Source organism: Scyliorhinus torazame, chromosome 11 (genome assembly GCF_047496885.1).
Source record: "Scyliorhinus torazame isolate Kashiwa2021f chromosome 11, sScyTor2.1, whole genome shotgun sequence".
Classification (NCBI taxonomy): domain Eukaryota; kingdom Metazoa; phylum Chordata; class Chondrichthyes; order Carcharhiniformes; family Scyliorhinidae; genus Scyliorhinus; species Scyliorhinus torazame.
Window position 1 is genome coordinate 154,858,035 of NC_092717.1, and position 17,655 is coordinate 154,875,689.

Consider the following 17,655-nt stretch of genomic DNA (forward strand, 5'->3'; position numbering starts at 1 on the left):
TTAGCATGGCCAATGAACCTAACGTGTACCTCTTTGGACTGTGGGAGGAAACCAGAGCACCCAATGGAAACCCAGGCAGACTCCACACGCAGTCACCCAAGGTCAGAATCGAACCTGGGTCCCTGGCGCTGTGAGGCCACCGTGCTGCCCTCATCGAACTCTTCCTTTGATTTACTACTATCTTGAACATCTTAGCCATGGATGGACCACCTTTCAATAGGGATTTCATTCTTTGAGAGAATGTAGAATTTTGAGTGAATTCTATAAATGTTTGCCTTTGCTTATATACTGTGTCATACCTTTTAATCTAGGTTCTCCAATCTACCGTGGTCAAATTCAGCCCTCATAATTGCATGCTTTGTGCATATTTAATTCCTTAGTTTGGTCTTTACTGAATTACTCATAAACCCGAAGAAAAATTAAGCATATGATCACTTAATCATTGAAAAACACTAAATCTAAAATTGATTCCTAATGTAATTATCTAGAAAATACTTTGAATATATTCGTGAACTTGTCCTCTACAGTATTGTTCCAAATTTGGTTTGTCTACTATATGAAGATTGAGGTCCAGCATGATTACTGCCCCTGTTATTACCATCACTAATTTCCTGATTTATAATCAGCCTGACAATATGAACTATGGTCCTATAAACTATTTGCCAGAGCCTTCCAGAAGCTCCAGTTGCATTAGAACATCTGTACTGTGCCCTATCTAATCTTGTTGGATACGTTTAATTAAGTTAGGTCTATATATTTAAATAAGCTAAGTATGGTTGAGTAACTGATACTTTTAAGCTCAACCTGTTCTGCTGTTATGTTGCAAAAGTGATATACTGGCTACTTCTGATAAATGTAATACATTTAAAAATCTAAGCCGCATTACATAATAAACTGATCAAGCAAGTTAATTTGATGGTATTTTCAGGACATCCGTAGAAACCTTGGTGATGCTTTCCTTGTGATTAGCTGAAACAGATTTTATTAATTGAGTGAATGGGTCTCTAGGGTAAAAGACCAAGTTAGTTACACATCTACACTCACCCTTCAAGTGAAAAAAATCCTCTGCATCTCAATTACAAATGGCCTGCCCCTATTCTGAGTCTGTCTCCTTAGCCCCGAGGTAAGAATTTTGTATGTTTCTGCAAGATCACCTCTCGCTCTTTTGAACTCTAGACAATTCAGGCCCAGTTTCCTCAAACTCTGCACATAGGACAATCCTGTTATTCCAGGAATCAGTCGAATGAAGCTTTGTAGCATTCCCTCTATGGCACATACGTCCATCCTTGGGTATACAGAGACCAAAACTACAAGCAATGCTGCAGGTGTGGTCTATCAAGGCTCTAAATAATTGGACTTCCTTATTGCTCGCTGTACCTGCAAGTTAACCTTCATTGACTCCTGAGCAAGGACACCCAGATTCCTTTGGACATCAACACTTTCAAATCTCTCACCAGGGCAGCACGGTAGCACAGTGGGTAGCACTATTGCTTCACAGCTCCAGGATCCCAGGTTTGAGTCCCGGCTTGGGTCATTGTTAGCGTGGAGTCTGCACGTTCTCCCTGTGTGTGCGTGGGTTTTCTCTGGGTGCTCCGGTTTCCTACCACAAGTCCTGAAAGACGTCCTGCTAGGTAATTTGGACATTCTGAATTCTCCTTCTGTGTACCCGAACAGGCGCTGCAATGTGGCGACTAGGGGCTTTTCTCAGTAACTTCATTGCAGTGTTGATGTAAGCCTACTTGTGACAATAAAGATTATTATATCTTTCTGTTCTGTATACCACAGTGGAATACATTTTTCCACATTATATTCTATCTGCCATGTTCTTGTCCGCTCAATTAGCCTATCTGAATCCCCTTCAAGCTTCTTCGCATCTTCCTCACAACTCACATTTCCAATTAGTTTTGTGTCATCAACAAACTTGGAAAATTACATTTGGACCGCACATCTAAATCATTGATATAGTTTGTGAGCAGCTGAGATCTAAATACTGATCCTTGCTGCACCCCACAAGTCACAGCTTGCAACCTGAGAATGACCAATTTACTCCTCCATTTACTATCCTTTAGCCAATTTTTTCAATCTGTGCCAGCATGTTTCACCCATTTGTGTCTTGTTGATGTTGGACTGGTTTCCGAGAGTAAGGACAAGAGTTACTCGATGTAGAATTCCCAGCCTGTGATTAGCTCTTGTCGTCACCGTATTCATAATGCTGATCCAGTTGTTTCTGGTCATTGGTGAACTTGGCGATGGTAATATCATTGAACGTCATGAGGAGGTGATTAGATTCAATCTTGTTGGAGATGGTAATTACCTAGCACTAGTGTGGCATGATGATGAAACATTCATTCTCACCACCACTGACACGCAGTGGCAGCAGTGTGTACCATCTATAAATTGCATTGCAGCAACTCATGAAGCCTCTTTTGTCAGAACCTTCCAAACCTACAACCTCTAGCACTAGAAGTACAAAGGCAACAGATGCATGGGAACACTTGTTTCCTGACTTGGAACTGTATCTATGTTCTTATGCTGGATCAAAATTGTGGAACTCCCCTTAAAGCAGGCAGACTGCAGCAGTTCCAGAAGGTGGCTCACCACCACTGTTTCAGTGTCATTTAGGCTTGGGCAATAAATATTGGCCTAGCCTGCAATGCCCACATTCCATGAACAAATAAAATAAAACTTGCATTTTATCAGCCCTCGCTTGCATGTTGTCAGGTCTTACTGCATATGGACAGAGACTTCAGTAGCTGAGGAGTCATGAATGGTTATGCAATCAACAGTAAACATCCCCACTTCTGACCTTATGATGGAGGGCAGGTAGCAGCTGAAGATGGTCGAGCTAGGGTACTATCTTGAGGAACTCCTGCAGTGATGTCCTGGGACTAAAATCATTGACCTCCAAAAACACAACCATATTCCTTTGTGCTAGGTATTACTCCAACCAGCAGAGTTTTCCTCCTGATTCCTACTGCGCTTTGCTGGGTCCTTGATGCCTCACTCGGTCACAGTCATCTTGCATCTTGGGTTCAACTCTTTTTTTTTTGTCTCTGTTTGGATCACCCTAGCAGAACCCAAACTGCGTAACAGTGAACAAGTTATTGCTTTTTAAGTACCGCTTGATATGCTGTCACCACATGGACTATAGTAGTTCACAAAGGTGGCTTAGCACCATCTTTTCAAGGGGAATTGAGGATGGACAATACTGCAAACAATGCTTACATTCCAAGAACAAATAAAATATTGTTAATAGAAACTAGTAAGCATTCAAATTGTTTATTAAACTTAATTATTTTTCTCTGATTTTTCTCTGGAAAAAAAAAAAACTTTTTTCCTCAGTGATCATTCAGGGTATGTTCGTCCACCTGTGGTGCCTCGCAGTCTCAATAGCGACATTTCCTATTTTGGTGTTGGTGGGAAACAAGCCGTTTTCTTCATTGGCCAATCTACTAGAGTAAGTTCAGAAAATTATAGCCATTAGTGAGAGTATTTCAATTCAACAATTTTAGCAATTTCTGCTTAACTTATGAAGTAATTGACCAAGGCAATGTTTTTCTTTCCAAAATTTCCTGATAAAACTGAAATGTCAATCTGTTCGTATAGTGAGTTGGTTTCATGAATCATTAATTTTATTAGTTAAAATCTAGGTTTGAACAGAAGTAGCTGTATCTAAATAAGCTACATTGACCTGGATGTGTTTTTTTTAGGCTTAGATGTGCCTTTATAATTTGTTGTGGCAAGTTCAGAGCCTTCCTCAAATGAGAGAGAGTACAGTATGTTATGTAGAAAATCTTTGGGAAAAAATACTTCCCCTTCCAATTTACAATTTGATGTAAATCAGTATGCCAGTAAACCTCTGAACTTCATAAGTGCTTAGTTAAATATATATATATATATATATATATATATATATATATTTAAATTTAGAGTACCCAATTCTTCTTTTTCCAATTAAGGGGCAATTTAGCGTGGCCAATTCACCTAACCTGCACATCTGTTTGATTTTGGGGGTAAGACCCACGCAGACACTGGGAGAATTTGCAAACTCCACACAGACAGTGACCGGGGCCGTGATGGAACCTGGATCCACAGTGCCGTGAGGCAGCAGTGCTAACCATTGCTCCATCGTGCTGCCCCTAGTTAAATATTTTAATATAACACTTCCAGTGAAGAAAGGTAGTTAAAAATAATATATTGTGAACTCATCTGAATTGAATTTTAGGATGCCCATTAATTTTAAAAGAAAATTGAAGTTCGATTAAAAGCATATTGGGCAGCAAGGTAGCATAGTGGTTAGCACTGTGGCTTCACCGTGCCAGGGTCCCAGGTTCGATTCCCTGCTGGGTCACTGTCTGTGCGGAGTCTGCACATTCTCCCCGTGTCTGCATGGGTTTCCTGTGGGTGCTCCAGTTTCCTCCCACAGTCCAAAAATGTGCAAGTTAGGTGAATTGGCCATGATAAATTGCCCCATGTGTTCAAAAAGGTTAAATGGGGTTATTGGATTATGGGGATAAGGTGGAAGTGAGAACTTGGGTGGGTCGGTGCAGACTCAGTGCAGGAGGCCATTCGGCCCATTATGTTCTATATTCCCCACAGCAGGTTATTTGGTCACTGTGATTATTTAATCGAATAAAATATAGGTTTGGTGAAAATTTCTTTTGTCTTCTAATTGCATGTTTTAACAAAGTACATTTTGTATGTTTTTCTGTAGATGATAACTAAACCAGCAGATTCTCAGGATGTACATGAATTAATGCTTTCTAAAGATGATTTTGAAAAGAAGGAAAAAAACAAAGAAGCAATATACAGTGGATTCATCCGAAACAGGAAGGTAATATGACTGGGTGCTTTGCAAGGCTATCAGTGCTGAAAATAACAATAATTCATTTAAAGGATTAATATATTCGAGGCAAATTATTTCTAGTCTTTGTGATTCCACCCAAATATACGTTTGCGTTGCAACCTGTTTAAAAATAATGCATTATAGCTTTACGACAGTGGCACAGTGGTTAGCACTGCTGCTTCACAGCACCTGAGACCCGGGTTAATTTCTGACCTTGAGTGACTGTGTGGAGTTTGCACGTTCTCCCCATGCCTGCGTGGGTTTCCTCTGGGTGCTCCATTTTCCTCCCACAGTCCAAAGATGCGTGGGCTCGGTGGAATGGCCATGCTAAATTGCCCCTTAATGTCCAGGGATGTGCAGGTTAAGTTGTGGGATTATGGGGATAGGGCAGGGTGGACGGGGACGTGTAAATGGATAGAGTGTTCATTGGATGGGCCGGTGCACTCAAAGGGCCAAATGGCCTACTTTTGTACTTTGGGGATTCTATGATACTCATTGATAAATCTATATAATGCGTATCTATACACACAGCTGCTTTGACAAAGGTTCATCTGGACTCGAAACGTTAACTCTTCTCTCCCTGCTGATGCTGCCAGACCTGCTGAGATTTTCCAGCATTTTCTTTTTGGTTTTAGATTCCAGCATCCTCAGTAATTTGCTTTTATCGTATATAATGTGATATCTGGATCTCTTGAAGGGACAGAGAATCTCTAAAGTAATAGAACAAGTTTTCTATCTAAATATAACTGCTTAATTTAAAAGAACCTCGGGTGGCTTAAAATGACAAATTCAGGATTGAATTTAAATGACATTGAAGCATGTGTTAAGTGGGAATTTTTGTACATATGTTGCTTCTAGGTGCAGCATGTGCATTTGACAGTTGGACAAAGAAATTGACAGATGTTGAAATTTTGGTACTAAAATATTTCAAGTTCATATGTGAATGAAATTAGTTACAGAATGTTATGCATTTTTTAAATAGCCAACTGATTCAATGCACATCACCAGTGAAGATGAACGATTTATTCATAGTCTCATTGTGGAGGAAAAGGACAAGACAAACTTTACTGCAGTAGTAATCACAGGAGTTCAGCAAGCTCATGTACAGTACCTGAAAAGCTATTTTCATCTTTGGACACGACAGTTGGCGTAAGTGACAAGTGTTCAACCTAAAAATTTATTTTTGTTCTGTTGTCTACTGTCCAAGTTTTAATTGGTCAACTTCAAATGCAAGTATAAATACAAGTTACCCTTGCAGCGTATGAACCCTCTTTCTGGCCCACATTAAATAGTCTGATAGAAATCAAAATAATTTTCCTTTGAGAGTTCGTTTTTTGAGATTTTCTTTAGAGCTACTTTTTGATTTTCAAGAACTTCTTAGATCTACAAGATTTCCGTTCGATAAAATGTTCTCCATGCAGAGATTTGCAAACAGCTCTATGCCTCCATTGAAGGATATTAAAGAAACAAGGGACTCAAATGGACACTCAGCCAAACAATTAAACAGTTTTCCTTTTATTCAGCTGCTCCACCCTGTCATCCTCCAGTGGCTCATATTAAAACAGACCGTGACCTAGATACTCTTCTGGATCAACAGGACTCCCAACTTTGTCTGCACATCAAAACATTTTTTTTTTTTAAAGCGCGCATGACAGCTGAAAAAGCTTGTATGCAGGCAGACATGTCTAAAACATTTAAAAGAAAATCAAAAGGATGCCGAAAAACCTGGGGCGAAATTCTCCGTTATCGGCGCAAAGTCCGCCGATCGGCGCAAAAAACAGAGCAAATCCGACCTGCATCACACCGCCAAAAACGTCGCGAAGTCTCCGGCCCGAAATGGGCTAGCAGCGATGTGACTGGATCCGCGCTTGCTCACGTGGTTCACGCCGTGCAGCGTCATACACGCCGCACGGCGTGACGGCTCATAAGGACGCGCTGCTCCCCCCCCCCCCCCCCCCCCCCCGACCGGAACACCCGACCGGATGGCCGGCCGCCGCTCAGCCCCGAGGTTCCAGTCACGGGATGTGGAGGTGCTCCTGGACGCAGTGGAGCAGAGGAGGGAGGCCCTGTAGCCCGGGCACGGCCGCAGAGTTGCCCCACGCCACAGCCGGCGTCTGTGGAGGGAGGTGGCAGAGGCCGTCACCGCTGTGGCCCTGACACCACGGACAGGCACCCAGTGCCACAAGAAGGTGAACGACCTCGTCAGAGCAGCCAAGGTGAGCCTCCTCCCCCCACCCCCCCTGCCCGATATCCCTATCCCCCACCCTTCCCCATATCCCCCCACCCTTCCCCATATCCCCCCACCCTTCCCCATATCCCCCCACCCTTCCCCATATCCCTCCACCCTTCCCCATATCCCTCCACCCTTCCCCATATCCCCCCACCCTTCCCCATATCCCCCCACCCTTCCCCATATCCCCCCACCCTTCCCCATATCCCCCCACCCTTCCCCATATCCCCCCACCCTTCCCCATATCCCCCCACCCTTCCCCATATCCCCCCACCCTTCCCCATATCCCCCCACCCTTCCCCATATCCCCCCACCCTTCCCCATATCCCCCCACCCTTCCCCATATCCCTCCACCCTTCCCCATATCCCTCCACCCTTCCCCATATCCCTCCACCCTTCCCCATATCCCTCCACCCTTCCCCATATCCCTCCTCCCCCATATCCCCAAGTGAATCCAGCCCTAACCTTAACCTCTGCAATACACGCTCAACCGATGGCGTGCATTCATATACCTGTCTAACACTGTTGCCTTTTACCCCTGCTACCACCCCCCACAGGAGAAGCGCGCGCACAACAATAGGGAGCATGTGAGGACTGGAGGAGGCCCCGCTGATGAGCGGCCACTGACCGAACACGAGGAAAGGGCCCTGGAACTGGCTGGCGGACCTGAGGACCGGGAGGTTGCTGATGCAGAGGTCGGGGGCGTACTAGCAAGTGAGCCACCGACAGCCCGTCCCCATATCCCCCCTCCCCTATATCCCCCTCCCCCATATCACCTGATCACTGCCTGCGTGTCTAACCATGCATGCTTCATTGTGTATCGCAGGAGCAAACGTCGAGGCACCCATTCCCGCAGATGCAGACCGCCCGCAGGATGCCCCTCGGAGGCCACAGGAGACCCGGACCCTCTGGCATGCGACGCCCGCAGGATGCCCCTCGCACACCACGGGAGACGGAGAGACCCGGACCCTCCGGCATGCGACACCCGCAGGATGCCCCTCGCACACCACGGGAGACGGAGAGACCTGGAGCAACAGGGAGACGACGCCCCCGTCTCGTGCGGGTGCGACGACGCAGGCGTGTGCCACCCAGCGACGAGAGGGGCAGCCACAGGCCCCAGTCACAGCCAAGCCAGGACACCACTACCCAGGACACCCCTACCCGGGACAGCACTACCCAGGAAAACGAAATACCGGACAGTGACTCAGAGTGGATGGGTGGAGACGAACCCCCACCCCAAAGTGCCATGGACTCAGAGTGGGGCGAAGAGCATGACACAACGCCACTGCTGTCACCAACACCCTCCACCATCGCAGAAACATTCGCCTCGGTTGGGCACTTTAGTGATGAGGCGTCTGGTACACTCACTGGTGCGCACAACACAGCCGTCTCGGTACAGCAGGTGGAGGTAGGAGCAGCAGAGGGGCTGGGCGGTCGGAGGGCAGCCCAGCCCAAGCGAACATCTGCCGCCCAGATGGATCCCGGGTTCCTGGAGTTACCACACCCACCCATAGATCCGATGCAACCACCGAACTGGAGACGAGCGAAGAGGGTGACGGCCGGCTTGCGGCGGCTGCAGTCGCAGGTGGAGGAGTCCACCCACGTCCAGGAGCTGGGAGTGGTGCCGGTCATGCGTGCCACCCAGGCCGACACCGCACGGGTGGCGTCCGCGGTGGAGGCAATGGGTGCGACGGTGTCAGACATGGAACGGTTTGCGAGGCCTGGGGCTTTCCGTGCAGGCGGCGTCTGTGGCCCAGGACATAGCTGCCCTCTCACAGGAGGCCGAGCCAGTGCCAGCGCCTGATGGCAGAGGCGCTCAACGCCATGGCCCAGTCTCTGCAGGCCATGGCCCAGTCTCTGCAGGCCATGGCCCAGTCTCTGCAGGCCATGGCCCAGTCTCTGCAGGCCATGGCCCAGTCTCTGCAGGCCATGGCCCAGTCTCTGCAGGCCATGGCCCAGTCTCTGCAGGCCATGGCCCAGTCTCTGCAGGCCATGGCCCAGTCTCTGCAGGCCATGGCCCAGTCTCTGCAGGCCATGGCCCAGTCTCTGCAGGCCATGGCCCAGTCTCTGCAGGCCATGGCCCAGTCTCTGCAGGCCATGGCCCAGTCTCTGCAGGCCATGGCCCAGTCTCTGCAGGCCATGGCCCAGTCTCTGCAGGCCATGGCCCAGTCTCTGCAGGCCATGGCCCAGTCTCTGCAGGCCATGGCCCAGTCTCTGCAGGCCATGGCCCAGTCTCTGCAGGCCATGGCCCAGTCTCTGCAGGCCATGGCCCAGTCTCTGCAGGCCATGGCCCAGTCTCTGCAGGCCATGGCCCAGTCTCTGCAGGCCATGGCCCAGTCTCTGCAGGCCATGGCCCAGTCTCTGCAGGCCATGGCCCAGTCTCTGCAGGCCATGGCCCAGTCTCTGCAGGCCATGGCCCAGTCTCTGCAGGCCATGGCCCAGTCTCTGCAGGCCATGGCCCAGTCTCTGCAGGCCATGGCCCAGTCTCTGCAGGCCATGGCCCAGTCTCTGCAGGCCATGGCCCAGTCTCTGCAGGCCATGGCCCAGTCTCTGCAGGCCATGGCCCAGTCTCTGCAGGCCATGGCCCAGTCTCTGCAGGCCATGGCCCAGTCTCTGCAGGCCATGGCCCAGTCTCTGCAGGCCATGGCCCAGTCTCTGCAGGCCATGGCCCAGTCTCTGCAGGCCATGGCCCAGTCTCTGCAGGCCATTGCGGAGGGCATCGGCGCCATTGGCCATGTACGAGCCGGCGTCGCACAGTCACAGACGGGGTTTGCCAATCCCCTGAGCTCCATGGCTGCAAACCTGCAGACCCCTGTCGATACCAGCACGGGCCTCCAGGACTGGCAGCGCCAGATGTCGGGGGGGCGTCGGATGGCCAGTCCGTTCGCATCCCCCACCCATGTAGAGGCCTGGGGGCCATCGGGCACCCCGAGGGAGGAGGAGGTGCTGTGGTCCGTCCCGGTCCCCCTGTAGGGGAGGTCCCGGAACACCGCGACACCTCGGACCCCCCCCCCCTTCCGTCCCAGGTGCATCGGGTGGGCAACGGGCAGGACAGGCTGGCAGCTCGCCATCCCAGTCGCCCGGGCCGCTGCCTGGCCCATCTAGGCCAGGACGCCCCAGGAAACGGCCGCCAAAGGGATCCCGTGTCAGAGGGCAGGAATCACAGGAGTCCACCTCCAGTTCTGCTGTACCATCTGGGGAACCACGTAGACGTAGTCAAAGGGCCCGTAAGGCCATACAATTAGACACTGAGTAAGTTGGCACGGGTGCAGGGCACAGATGAGTTTTAGGGGCTAGGGCACATGCATGAACTCCTTTGGTTATTAAAGTCAATGTTACACCTACAGAAGCTGCCTGTGCGCTCTGTCCAAAGCGTGCGGGGGTGTCATGTACGTTGAGCGCAAGTGTGTGTGTGTGAGGGGTGGTCTTACCTCAGCCCCAGGTGAGTCTGCCCCCTTCCCCCTGGGCCGCCATCAACATCCCCCCCCGGGCAGAGGACGGGACCGTGCGCTGCAGTGTCACAGCAGCATGCAGGGATGGTCCGGGTGGATGGTGGTACTGTGGCCATGGGTCAGACATAGTCCAACGATGTGGAGCCAGGAGCTCATCGCAGGGCGGGTTGTCATCATCCTCCATGGCTTGCGATAGACACGCGTCCACCGGCAACTGTGAGCCCGGCCGTTGTGCCGCAGGTGGATCGGCAATGGGGGGGTGGTGTGCATGCGGGTGGGGTGGGTGGGGTTGGGGAGGGGGGTGAGGGTGCTGGTGGGGTGAATGGTTGGGGATGTGGGTGGTCGGCTGTTGCCATGGTGTGTGGTCTGTGGCCATACTACCCGATTCCCACGCCCATCTAGTCCGTGAAGCGGGCGTCTATCAGCCTGTCCCGTGCCCGCTGGGCCAGCCGGTAACGGTGGACAGCCACCCGCCTGTGCCTAGCTCGTCTGCCCTGACCATTGCCCACATCCCCCTCATCTGGGAGGACCGCGCCTCTTCCTGCTGCTCCTCCACTCCGCCCTCCTCTGCCTGCTGCACATCGCCCCTCTGCTGGGCTATATTGTGCAGCACGCAGCACACCACAATGATGCGGCCGACCCTATCTGACCGATACTGGAGGGCGCCCCAGAGCGGTCCAGGCACCTGAAACGCATCTTCAGCACGCCAAAGCACCTCTCTATCACTCCCCTTGTTGCTACATGGGATCATTGTAGCGGTTCTCCGCCTCATTGCGTGGCCTCCGTACAGGCGTCATCAGCCACGATCGCCCAGCAACCAGCCCCTCAGCCGAGGATGGCGTCCCTCGTACACAGCCGGTGATGGATTACCGCGACAACACGTATGAGTCGTGTACACTACCCGGGTAACGGGCGCAGACGTGCAGGATCATCATGCGGTGGTCGCAGACCACCTGTATGTTCATCGAATAGGTCCCCTTCCTATTGGTGAACACGGCCCTGTTATCTGCAGGTGGCCGCACGGCGACGTGCATCCCATCAATCGCGCCCTGGACCATGGGGAACCCGGCCATGGCAGAGAAGCCCACGGCCCGGTCCACAGGGAAGCGGATGTAGCGGTGTGCCATGGCATATAGGGCGTCTGTCACTGCCCGAATGCACCGGTGCACCAATGTCTGCGATATGCCGGACAGGTCCCCACTCGGTGCCTGGAATGACCCCGTTGCATAAAAGTTCAGGGCCACCGTAACCTTTTTTAAAAAATATATTTTATTAAAGTTTTCAAACACAATTTTTTCCCTTACAAATCAAAAAAAAAAGTTACATGATAACTGCAATATAACATTGTTTAACTAACATGGTAAACTAACCAGATAACACAAAGTTCGCCGGGCTTCCCCCGCACCTCCCACACTTGTCCTCCACTCCGAAGAACCTGCTCAACCTTGCCGCCACCACTGGGTTCGTGGTAAACCTTTTTGGGGAGAGCGGTAGTGGCGCCGTCACCAGCGCTTTTAAACTCGTCCCTTTGCAGGACTTCATCTCCAACCTTTTCCACGCCGCTCCCTCTCCCTCTATCATCCATTTACGAATCATCGCTACGTTGGCGGCCCAGTAGTAGTCGCCCAAATTCGGCAACGCCAGTCCCCCTCTGTCTCTGCTACGTTGTAGGAACCCCCTCCTTACCCTCGGGGCCTTCCCTGCCCACACGAAGCTCGTGATGCTCCTATCTATTTTTTTAAAGAAGGCCTTAGTGATCAGTATAGGGAGACATTGGAACACAAATAGGTACCTCGGGAGGACCATCATCTTAATTGCCTGCACTCTGCCCGCCAGTGACAGCGGCTGCATGTCCCACCTTTTGAAATCCTCTTCCATTTGTTCCACCAGCCGTGTCAGATTGAGTCTGTGTAAGGTTCCCCAGCTCCTGGCTATGTGAATCCCCAGGTATCGGAAGTTTCTTTCCACTCTCCTTAGCGGTAGGTCATCTATCCCTCTACTCTGGTCCCCAGGGTGTATCACAAAAAGTTCACTCTTTCCCATGTCAAGCCTATATCCTGAGAAATCTCCAAACTCCCTCAATATCTGCATGACCTCTGTCATCCCCCTCACTGGGTCCGTCACATACAGCAATAGGTCATCCGCGTAGAGTGACACTCGGTGTTACTCTCCCCCTCTAATCACCCCTCTCCATTTTCTGGAGTCTCTCAGCACTATGGCCAGTGGTTCAATTGCCAGTGCGAACAGTAATGGGGACAACGGGCATCCCTGTCTTGTTCCCCTGTGTAGTCGAAAATACTCCGACCTTTGCCGACCTGTGACCACACTTGCCGTTGGGGCCCCATAGAGGAGTTTAACCCAGCTGACAAACCCGTCCCCGAACCTCCTCAGCACCTCCCATAGATACTCCCACTCCACCCTATCAAATGCCTTCTCTGCATCTATTGCCGCCACTATCTCTGCCTCCCCCTCTGCTGGGGGCATCATTATCACCCCTAATAGCCGTTGCACGTTGACATTTAGTTGTCTCCCCTTTATGAACCCTGTCTGGTCTTCGTGCACCACCCCCGGGACACAATCCTCTATCCTTGTTGCCAGCACCGTTGCTAGCAACTTGGCGTCCACATTTAGCAGTGAGATAGGCCTATAGGACCCGCACTGCAGCGGATCTTTATCCTGCTTCAAGATTAGCGATATCGTCACCTCCGACATTGTCGGGGGTAGGGTCCCCCCTTCTCTGGCCTCGTTAAAGGTCCTTACCAGCAGCGGGGCCAACCAGTCCACATATTTTCTATAGAATTCCACCGGGAACCCATCTGGTCCCGGGGCCTTCCCTGCCTGCATGTTCCCCAGCCCCTTGGTAACCTCGTCCACCCCAATCGGCGCCCCCAGGCCTTCCACCTCCTGCTCCTCCGCCCTCGGGAGCCTTAATTGGTCCAAAAACTGCCGCATCTCCTCTTTTCCCTCCGGGGGTTGGGACCTATATAGTCTCTCGTAAAAGGTCTTAAACACCTCGTTTATCTTCCCTGCTCTCCGAACCGTAGCTCCCATTTCATCCCTAATTCCCCCTATCTCCCTCGCCGCTGTCCTCTTTCGCAGCTGATGGGCCAACAGGCGACTCACCTTTTCCCCATATTCATATCTCATCCCCTGTGCCTTCCTCCACTGTGCCCCCGCCCTCCTTGTGGTCAACAGGTCGAACTCCGTCTGGAGTCGTCGCCTCTCCCTGTATAGTCCTACATCCAGGGCTTCCGCATATTCTTTATCTACCCTCAAAATCTCCCCCAGCAGTCTTTCCCTTTCCTTGGCCTCTATTTTCCCCTTGTGGGCCCTGATGGAGATCAGCTCTCCTCTGACCACCGCCTTTAGTGCTTCCCATACTACTCCCACTCGGACCTCCCCATCGTCATTGGCCTCCAGGTACCTTTCGATACATCCCCGCACCCTTCCGCAGACTCCCTCATCCGCCAGTAATCCCACATCCATTCGCTTCATAAATCCCACATCATCCCAATTCGGAGCATCTACGTTAACCAACACGACCTCCATTCCCTGTAGTCTGCCACTCACCATCACATATCTGCCTCCGCTGTCTGCTACAATGTTCCTAGCTTCGAACGACACCTGTTTCCCCACCAGTATGGCCACCCCTCTGTTCTTTGCATCCAGCCCTGAGTGGAACACCTGTCCCACCCATCCTTTCCTTAACCTAACTTGGTCCGCCACCTTCAGGTGCGTCTCCTGAAGCATGGCCACGTCTGCCCTCAGTCCTTTCAAGTGCGCGAACACTCGGGCCCTTTTAATCGGCCCATTTAGGCCTCTCTCGTTCCACGTGATCAGCCGAACTGGGGGGCTGCCTGCCCCCCTCCCCTGTCGACTAGCCATCACCTTCTCTAGGCCAGTCCCACGTCCCGGTTCCGCGCACCCACCCGTTCCCCAGGCAGCGCATTCCCGCCCCGACCACCTTTTCTTTTACCAGTTCCTCTTCGATCTCTGTAGCAGCAATCCAGTTATCCTCTTCCCCCCCCCCCACCCCGCTAGATCCCCATCTAGCATGATTACTCCCCCCATATTGCTTCCGAAAGTCAGCTGACTTCAACTGACCTCGGCTTCTCCCGCTCTCTCCTTGACCTTCCCGTGTGGGGAACTCCCATCTACCTTGCGCCTATCTTCCCGCCATCATCTTTCTGGCGCGGGAACAAGAACAATAAGCCCCGTGTTCTCTAGAGCCGTCCCGTCCCTCGTGGCGCTGCTCCCTCTGCCGCCCCACTCCCATTCCCCATCCCCCACCTATGTCTCTTCTCTCTCTTTCCCCCCCCCCCCCCCCCCCCCCCCACCGGCGCCCACATTTCTCAGTGTCACCCCCCCCTCCCCAATTTACATCTCTATATACATCAGCATTGTCCTTTCCCCTCCAACATCAGTCCCTCAGTTCTGATCCAGTTTCTCGTTTTTAATGAAGGTCCATGCTTCTTCCGCCGTTTCGAAGTAGTGATGCCTCTCCTGGTGCGTGACCCACAGTCGCGCCGGCTGCAACATCCCGAACCTCACCTTGTGTAGCACCTCCTTGGCTCGATTAAAGCTCGCCCTCCTTCTCGCCACCTCCGCACTCCAATCTTGGTACACCCGTACCACCTCATTCTCCCATCTGCTACTTCGTACCTTTTTGGCCCATCTCAGAACCACCTCTCTGTCATTGAAGCGATGAAATCGCACGATCGTCGCCCGAGGTGGTTCTCCCGCCTTTGGTCTCCTCGCAGGGACCCGATGGGCCCCTTCCACTTCCAAGGGGCCCGAGGGGGCCTCAGCTCCCATTAGCGAGCGTAGCATCGTGCTCACGTAAGCCCCGCCATCCGCTCCTTCCACTCCCTCGGGGAGACCCAGGATCCGAAGGTTCTTTCTCTGTGATCTGTTTTCTAGGACTTCAATCCTTTCAATGCACTTTTTGTGGAGCGTCTCGTGCGTCTGCACTTTGACCGCCAGGCCCAGGATCTCGTCCTCGTTGTCCGTCACCTTCTGCTCCACCAGGCGGAGCTCCATCTCCTGGGTCTTTTGTGTCTCCTTAAGCCCCTCAATTGCTTGTAGCATCGGGGCCAGCACCTCCTTCTTAAGCGGCTCCACACACCGTCTCAAAAATTCGTCTTGGTCCGGCCCCCATGTCGCCTGGGCTCCCTCCGCCGCCATCTTGCTCCTTTTTCCTTCTGCCCCTGTCCTCGAGGATTCTTCGCGATCTGGCCGCCGCCGCCGATATTTTTCTTTTTCGTTGGGGGGGGGGGGGGACTCCCTGTTGTCCCACCCCACACCGGGTTTCGTCCCGAAAAAATTCCCCGTTGGGGCTCTTAAAAGAGCTCGAAGGTCCGTTCGAGCTGGAGCCGCCGAAACGTGCGGCTTAGCTGGTCATCGCCGCAACCGGAAGTCAGGGGGCGACCGTAACCTTGACGGACACTGGGAGAGGGTGTCCCCCGCCAGTGCCACGCGGTGACAGGTGTGCCAGCAGGTGGCAGATGTGTGCCACGGTTTCCCGCCTCATCCGGAGTCTCCTGCATTCCCGGTCCGTGAGGTCCTGGTACGACTGCCGGGGCGGGTACACACGGGGCGCCCTCGGGTGCCTCCGTTGCCGTGGGGCTGCGACGTCCTCCTCCCCCTCCTCGTCCTGTCGGTCAGGTGTCCCTCCAGCCTGGGCGGCTGCCGCCTGCCCCTCTGCGGCAGCCTGCGCCGCCTCTCTGGCACGCTCCTCCTCCTCATCCAGGGCAACATAGACATTAGCGGCTGCCGCCACGGCGGCCAACATCGCTGGCTGATCGGAAAACATAACGGCCTGGTTGGGGGGGGGGGGGGGGGACGATGACATGTCAGCATTGCCCATACCCCCTCCTCCCCCCAGCCAGGTGGCATGGACCGCATGGGTCCAACTGTTGGAGGCTGGCACCTGGCCAGGTGGACCAACTCACTTGCCCTCGCGCCCCCCCTCCCCGGCACGGATCCCCCTCCCCGGCCTGGACCCCATCCTCCTCCCTGGCACGGACCCCCCCATCCTCCTCCCCAGCACGGACCCCCCCATCCTCCTCCCCAGCACGGACCTGCCATCCTCCTCCCCGGCACGGACCTCCCATCCTCCTCCCCTCCCCGGACCCCCCATCCTCCTCCCCGGCACTGACCCCACATCCTCCTCCCCGGCACGGACCCCCCATCCTCCTCCCCGGCACGGACCCCCCCCATCCTCCTCCCCGGCACGGACCCCCCCCCCATCCTCCTCCCCGGCACGGACCCCCCCATCCTCCTCCCCGGCACGGACCCCCCCATCCTCCTCCCCGGCACGGACCCCCCCATCCTCCTCCCCGGCACGGACCCCCCCATCCTCCTCCCCGGCACGGACCCCCCCATCCTCCTCCCCGGCACGGACCCCCCCATCCTCCTCCCCGGCACGGACCCCCCCATCCTCCTCCCCGGCACGGACCCCCCCATCCTCCTCCCCGGCACGGACCCCCCCATCCTCCTCCCCGGCACGGACCCCCCCATCCTCCTCCCCGGCACGGACCCCCCCATCCTCCTCCCCGGCACGGACCCCCCATCCTCCTCCCCGGCACGGACCCCCCATCCTCCTCCCCGGCACGGACCCCCCATCCTCCTCCCCGGCACGGACCCCCCATCCCCCTCCCCGGCACGGACCCCCCTCCCCGGCACGGACCCACCCCCCATCGCCCTCCCCGGCACGGAGCCCCCCCCCCCATCCTCCCCCCCCGGCACGGACCCACCATCCTCCACCCCGGCACGGTCCCCCCCCATCCCCCTCCCCGGCACGGTCCCCCCCCATCCCCCTCCCCGGCACGGTCCCCCCCCCATCCCCCTCCCCGGCACGGTCCCTCCCCCTCCCCGGCACGGTCCCCCCCCCCATCCCCCTCCCCGGCACGGACCCCCCCATCCCCCTCCCCGGCACGGACCCCCCCATCCCCCTCCCCGGCACGGAACCCCCCCCCCCCATCCTCCTCCCCGGCACGGATCCCCCTCCCCGGCACGGACCCCCCCATCCCCCTCACCGGCACGGATCCCCCTCCCCGGCACGGACCCCCCCATCCCCCTCCCCGGCACGGACCCCCCCCCCATCCCCCTCCCCGGCACGGACCCCC

The 17,655-nt window shown here is 54.0% G+C and overlaps 1 protein-coding gene across 1 annotated transcript in view; it reads left to right on the forward strand.

Moving 5' to 3' along the window:
* Positions 1–17,655, forward strand: part of smchd1 (structural maintenance of chromosomes flexible hinge domain containing 1) — a 250,877-nt gene that overhangs the window by 25,262 nt on the left and 207,960 nt on the right. The window contains exons 6-8 of the mRNA XM_072467902.1: positions 3,343–3,457; positions 4,715–4,834; positions 5,829–5,995. Coding sequence (XP_072324003.1) covers positions 3,343–3,457; positions 4,715–4,834; positions 5,829–5,995 — 402 coding nt within the window. The remainder of the gene's footprint in view (positions 1–3,342; positions 3,458–4,714; positions 4,835–5,828; positions 5,996–17,655) is intronic.